The sequence below is a fragment of the Lithobates pipiens genome, unplaced genomic scaffold (genome assembly GCF_037356315.1).
Source record: "Lithobates pipiens isolate NorthernLeopardFrog02 unplaced genomic scaffold, aLitPip1_a1.2 Scaffold_11, whole genome shotgun sequence".
NCBI classification, from domain to species: domain Eukaryota; kingdom Metazoa; phylum Chordata; class Amphibia; order Anura; family Ranidae; genus Lithobates; species Lithobates pipiens.
The window spans coordinates 17,697,785-17,704,937 of record NW_027507696.1 but is presented as its reverse complement, the minus strand read 5'-3'; the positions used below and the strand labels follow the sequence as shown (position 1 = coordinate 17,704,937).

Genomic DNA, 7,153 nt, shown 5'->3' with positions numbered 1-7,153 from the left:
CACTTAAAAACGCTAACACTAATGAACGCTAAAAAACGTTATTGCAAAAACGCTGAATAACGTTGGAAACTCAATGCAAAGCTACTGCCGTTTTTATACCGTTAGGCTCCATGCACACTGAAGCTCAAAAAAGCTATTTCTGGACGCCAGATTGCTGGCAGAAAACGCTGGTTGAAAAACCTGCTTTTAACAGCGTTTTATACTAGCGTTAATGAGCGTTAATGAGCGTTTTACAGCGTTAGCGTTAATGGGCGTTTTTTATAAAAATACACAGAGGACACTCCAAAAATCCCACAATGCATTGAAAAATAGAATGCCGAACACTAATGAACGAGCGTTAATGAGCGTTAATGAGCGTTAATGAGCGTTTGTCGTTTTTTGCCGCTGAAAAACGGCACTTTGAACGCGAATTTCTGGCGTTCAGAAAAAAGCCCATAAACTCCACTGCTCATTAAAGCTGAAAAACGTCCATGTGTGCATGGACACATAGGCTAACATAGAGTGGAGTTTATGGGCTTTTACAAAAAACGCCCAAACTCCAATAAACTGCAGTTTATCAGCTTCAGTGTGCATGGAGCCTTATTATAATGTCCAGTGTGCACGAGGCTTTATAGCCATCAATCAGAGATAAACCTTTTTATCTCTGATTGATGTGACTTTCAGTGACTTTGTAAGATGTTCTCTGCAGTGGATTATACCAAACTGAGATTAAAAGAGAAGTATGGGAATTTATTTTTTTAATCATACTCAGGTCTGAGGCTTAGAACTAAGTGATTAAACACTGCTGATTGCTTGTTTTTCAGAGCTCCCTAAGCAGAGAGCCCATGACTGTCAGTCACCATCTCTCTGCTCTGCCCCCACGCTCACTGGAGTGCTGGGCTGTGGAGGGGGTAGGAGCAGCCGGCTCAGGCCCCTAGCGGCTGGCTGAGAGGTTGAGCCGGGTGCCGGTACAGGCATGTGGGTGGATCCCGACCATATGGTCACGATCTTTCCCGAGCCTGGACTGGCTCTGGGATGTCAGCCGTCAGACACTTGCATCTGCCCCCTAATGATACATGCATGTCAGCAGGATGGGGTGGCTGCAAGAGCCCAGAAGAGACAGCAGTCCCCTGATGACGTAAGTAAAGAAGATGACAGCATGAGACCCGGCATGCAGTGGATCAGCAAATTGCAGAAGTACAATGCTGGATTTGCAGGGTCTCGAGGATAACCCAGCAAACAATGCCAGAGGGGATTAAAAAAAGATAAAATGGAGGGGATGGGTCAAGTTCCTCGTTAAAGATTCCTTCCAATGGGGAAATTTACTACTAAGTATGCTAGTTGAGCATATTGGCAGAGTAGGAAAGTCAGTTTTTCATTGCACTTCAGTCCCTCCTCCCTGCTTTTTTTCTTCCCTCTCACCTGTTATCACGGGTTGTCCTCAACTCAGATAATCACCTGCCCAGCAAATTCAGCACTGTCCTGTTGTTATCAAATTCAGCATTGTCCTGCTGTTATCTGCAGCCTGGGTCCTGTGCCACTGTCTTTCAATCCGACATCATCTGGAGCGCAGCTGCCCCTTCTGTGTTCAGGAGGCCAACCCCTGATGATGCGTGCCAGGCCCGCTTACTTGTCACTGCTCATGCAAAATCCTGGGATATCAAACGTGATAAAGCCAATGTGACAAAAGTGGCAGGGCCACAGTTAAAAAAAAAAAAAATGTAAAAAAAACTATTTAATTTTGCAGAAGGTGGTGGAGCAGGCTGCAGGGGGGAAAATTCCTTTTGGGACCAAAATTCTGCTTTACAGATCCTTATTAGTCAGGAGGTCCATTCTGCACACTGATTCACATTGGAGCGATTTGGCATGTGATTTGACATGTCAAATCGCATGCCAAATCGGCGGCAATTGCCAGCAATGGCATTTGCGGCACCGTACCGATTCCCAAAAGTAGTTTCTGTACTACTTTTGGGGACTTCGGGGTGGGATTAACATTGCAGCAATCCACACAGATGTCTCTAAAATCGCGTCGGAAGTCGGGACTGACATGTGGGAAATAAATCGTGCAAGTACAGCTGAACTCGTACAATTTCATTCCCGCTGTCAGTGTGAACCTGGGCTGAAGGTCAGACATGCTGCAAGTTTGAGAAGAGTTCCTCCTTAACTTAAACATCAGTTCTCTTTGTGGACAATGTCAGATATTTTATTTATTTTATAATAATGCTTTATTTTAGTTTTAAAGGTTTTTTTTTTTTTATTTGAAAAATATGTGTGATTATTTTTCATTAAACAATATCAGTTATCTTAAAACCTACAATACAAAAGCCCATCAAATCTTCCTTTAGTCTTTTCTTTGTTCTTTGGTTTACTTTGAAGAATGTAGGTGGGAAAGGTCTGTAGTTTGCTGAATAGCTTGTTTTTTGTGTTCCCCTCTAGAGGGCATAATGAAAGCATTGAAGAAAACCCTTCAATCTCCAGTGGTTGAACAGACCACGTCTGCAGTCTGGATAAAGAAGCAGAGGGGAGGGCACACAGGAGGCTTGGAAAGTGGGAGTTGGGAGGGAGTGAAGAAAAAAAAAAAATTGAGAGATACACAGAAGCTTTGGAGAGAGTGTGTGATAGAGGAGGGTAACAAAGAGTGGATGGAGGGGCAGAAGAAAAGTAAATGACAGTGAAAGTAGACCAAGCACACAATAGTTAAAGAAGGAAGAGGGTCAGGAGACGGTAACTGAAAAGGGTGGAGGTGGGAGAGCAAGGACTAAAGGTCCATAATTTTTTGAGGTTTCCAACTCCTCACCTCCAATAGTCTCAAAGACTTGTGTGCAGTCCCTGACCCTCAGGATGGACTCTCTGAGAATTGTCTGGATATGGCTCCTGCTCTGCACGGTATACAAATCCAGTATTGCAAAGTTCAGCCCAGAGGTAAGTAACCTTACTTATGTATCTGTCTATTTATCTATTGGTCGGTCTTTGTGTATAGGCATCCTTTATTACATCATTATCCCAGTTAAGAAGTCACCTATAGCAAAAATTTCTCTCTGCATTCTAACTTCACGAAACAGAAATCCAGTGCTATATTTTACCACTTTTTTTTCTGATTTGCTCTCTGTCCTGATTATTGTGTAAGTCCAATTGTATCAATATTTTCATGCACTCTTTTTCCCCTTGAAACCCTTTGCTCCTTTCCCTCCCTTCCTTTTTTTTTCCTGGAGAAGCCTTTCTGGGCTCTCCCTGGAATCTGAGGTCACACATGAATCCTGTTAAAATCTGGAATTGCTCTCTGGAAAAGATTCAGTGTTTAGAGTGAACGAAGAAGGAAAAGATCCAGCAAGAAAGTGTATTGGGGAGGAGGGGTTGGGTTAGGCGCTCACACTATTGTGAGAGCACACTTGAAGATTGCTATTTTCTCAGGAAAAAAAAGAGTTAAAAAAAAAAACTAGAGAGGGAGACTCAGTATGAAAGGCGAAATTGGGACTCCTTTATTAAAAAAAATAAAAATAAATTAGGTTCAAGAAAAAGAGACCACCAGCTAATGCCAATTTCAAACCTTTGGATGCTTTGGTTCATTTTGCAGAATTAGAGACTGTAAGTTAAAATTTGATTTTGTTTGATTGGACCTATTGGACCTATTTCCAATCATAATACTGCACTTACAACAACAAAATTAACTGTGCCAATTTTATAACTGATCCTCAAAGAGAAAATCATGAAACTGTACATAAATCTGTATTTATGGGATGTTAACATTTGTAGATGAGACCATTGTAGCCAATATCCTGTTTGACTTTCATCATAAAATACTCAGAACAATTTTTCTGGATGAAACTCACTTTGAGAGCGGTTGATGTCATATAGTAGTCCAGTCCAGAGGGTGACAGAAGGGTAGAGAGAGGGGAGGGATAACGGGCAGGCAGTACAGTGAGAGGCTTTGGAGGAAAGAAGCCATGCATCCTAAGTCAAAGCCTTAATTCTATTCCAAGTATATTTAAAAAATTGTTTCTTTTCTGCTTTATGACCCACAGTGTCATTGTATGGACTTGGCCTTGGTATCAAAGGGCTGAATTAAAAATTCTACAGAGAGGTTCTACCAGGGAAGAAAGGGTGCAGAGAAAAGGGAATGAGGAGAGCCATTGTGGGAGAAAAAGGAGGAGAGAGAGGCCACTTGGAGGATCTTCCATTTGGGCAGGCAGCTTCTCTTTGGTCTCCTTGTCCTAGCTAACCAGAGACATGAGGCTCAACAACAGGGCTATGTGTCTTGTAAATGCTGCATGGCGACTCCATTTACGTAGTTATTCATTGCATAATGGAATTCATTTTAAACTCATTTCATAGATGTTTTATAATTTTGCAGCAAGGGTTAGCTCCACGGTTTCGGTACTGGTCCAGGTATTTGGCCAAGTCATTCACAGCTGAATGTCTGGTTTGAACTGCTCCAGTAATAGTTTGAAATTCAGTGTGCAGTTGCAGTCTGTGCTTTAAAATTACCTATAGAAGCATCTGTTGCATTCTAAGTCATTGGATAAGAAACACATATGATTGTTTTCCATTTTCTTTATTCCATTGTTCTTGTCTGAAAGTTTTCATTTTAACATTGTACTCACCTAATTTGATTGCAGACAGCATTATACTTCAGTTTTTTCAGTATGTGCTTAACTTCTTCTGCATTTTCCTGGACCAGATACTCTTGGCAAAGGGCAGTGTTATAAATTAGATTTGTATGCTCTAACCACCCAATCTGTCTCCAACCATAACTGTCCTTAGCTATGTGCTACGTCGGCATAGGAAAGCATCTTGAAAGGGTTGTCATTAAAGCTTGAATTCATCGTAGCATTTGTAGCATAGATAGTATGCTACTAGCTAGACAGTTTTTTCATCTGGTGTATCTGTCACCCACATCCCCCTTTTAATTCCCCAATTTTTTTAAAGCCGCACCCCAATGCCTTGTTTTGCATGGAATGGTCAAGCAACCATACTTCTCAGAGCTCCTCAAATTCTGCATGCTGAAGCTTTACAGACAAAATGCAGTCTGTACTGCATACTGCTGGCTTATGATTGATCTCAGGGTTTAGCTGCATGCAGTGTACTTACTATTCTGCTTCCTGCCACAGGCATGAAGGAAGTATTAATAAACTTTGCCACGTGCCCATCCTACCATATAACACGTTTCTAGGAGATGAGGCTGCTTTAACTTAAAAAGGGGGAAAGAGGGGCCTTAAACTGAACCTATGGCCAGGTTATGGACATTCAAGTATTTTATTACTCTTAACATATAGTAAATGAGCTTCAAAACAACCCCTCACTGACCTCTATAGATGCAGACACTGGGAAGCAATTCATCCTCAAAGTTCACAGCAGAGACACTGCAATCCTTCAAGTTGTTCTCTCAGTAGTTCATCTTACCCTGCTAACCCTTCCAGCAGTGATTTGGCAGCCGTGCTGCCTCCTAATTTCTAATGTAAAGAGAACTGAAAAGAGGAGCAGGGGGAACACACAATTTACAACCATAAAAGAGGTCTATTGTCAAAGCAAACACCTTTATAACATGAGCATTGTAATATTTTAGCAATACAAACAATAGTTCTTATTGACAATCCCACATAAGCTTACCTGAAAAATCTCCTTTCATGTTGTGAGGTCTATCTACTGGCCATCTGCTTCCACAACTTCCTGGATTCTCTGCATGCTCTACAGTTCTCCTCTGCTGTTTGTTTTTGTTTACTAAGGACTACATATCCCATGGTACATTGCTGCCTACCAGCAGTGATTCCTAGACTGACTGTGCTTTATGAAACTCATCATTGCCTACTCACAGAGCAAGTAAGTTTACAGACAATGTGGAACTCAAATTAGATTTTTAATTTTGACCATAGATATGCTTTAATGCTTCTGCTGTAAACTTTGAGGTTACATTTCTGTACAGTGCCTACAGCTACAGAGATTAGTTTAAAAGCTTGTTAGCTGCTTGCAAAGGATATGTAAAAACATGAATGCCCACTTCCTTGCCACAAATTCACTTTAAACATTTTAACTTTGGACTTATATTACTTAAAGCTAACCTATTTGCTGCAGAAATTATAATTAACCACTGAAGGCTATTTAAACCAGGATGATACAATGTATAATGGTATAATACATTTAGGGTTCCAGTGGGTGTAAGGGCAAGTCGCCCCCATTCTGTACAATGGAACCGTTCTGAGAGGAGCGACTCGAGTCGCTCCGACTCAGAAAAAAGGTTCCTGTACTACTTTGGGGCGACTTCGGGGGCGACTTGCATTGACTTCTATACAGAAGTCCTCTGCAAGTCGCCGCTGAGGTCCGTGCAGGTCGCGGCGAGGCAAGTCGGAGACGCCTCGCCGCGCATCGCTGTGTGAACCGGCCCTAACCTGTACTAAACAAATTTTTATGATTTCTCATCAAGACATTACCAAATTTAGCAGTAATTCACACAAAGGCATGCTGCGATCCCTACTATTCAGTTGCCACTTGGTGCTGCTGTGCATACACTTGACTGCATATGGCCTGTATTTACCTCCATGGGTATGAGAGTGCGGGTCAGGTGACAGGACCTCTCCTTGAGCACATAAATGTAGATTTGTGCAAATTGGACATAATTTGTAATGCTGCAATTCCCTTTGTGTTTGATAGCCTTTATATACAATAGAGGTCAAAGCAGACTGTAGATACATACTAACATCATGACACTGATAGCCTCCGACAAAGGTATCCATCCACAAAGATGCATCTGTTTTGCCAGTATCTAATATACTTAAAGGGATCGGCAATCCAAAAGTCAAACCTGGCTCAAACTATGGCCAATTCCTGCTGAATCGGCCGAAAAGCAATCTATGGGTGGCCCTGTTGGCACCACCTGGCATGGAAAAAATTTTTTATTGACTTTTGTCGAAGGAGCCAAGTGGAAAAATATCAGCTGAACAGTGACTGCATCCAATCCAAAACAATAGCAAGCAAGGGAGGTTCTTTAAAGATGTTTAGCGTGGAAAGAGAATTCTATACCTGGGTGGCTACTAGCCTCAGTTAACTTATCTTACCTGTCAGTAGAAGGAGATCCCTCTAGGTTTACCCACTGGTCATGCCCATTTCCAGGAAGTCTTTCTAGCACTGTTTTCTTCATGTTCAGAGAGACTGCAGCAAGGGGAGTCTCATACTTCTTGCT

The 7,153-nt window shown here is 41.9% G+C and overlaps 1 protein-coding gene across 1 annotated transcript in view; it reads left to right on the top strand.

Moving 5' to 3' along the window:
* Nucleotides 1–2,553: 2,553 nt before the first annotated feature.
* The window catches only part of MMP14 (matrix metallopeptidase 14), a 47,094-nt gene continuing 42,494 nt past the window's right edge, over nt 2,554–7,153 (top strand). Inside the window, exon 1 of the mRNA XM_077469035.1 lies at nt 2,554–2,901. Within this exon, the coding sequence (XP_077325161.1) occupies nt 2,821–2,901 (81 nt within the window). The 5' untranslated portion in view covers nt 2,554–2,820. The remainder of the gene's footprint in view (nt 2,902–7,153) is intronic.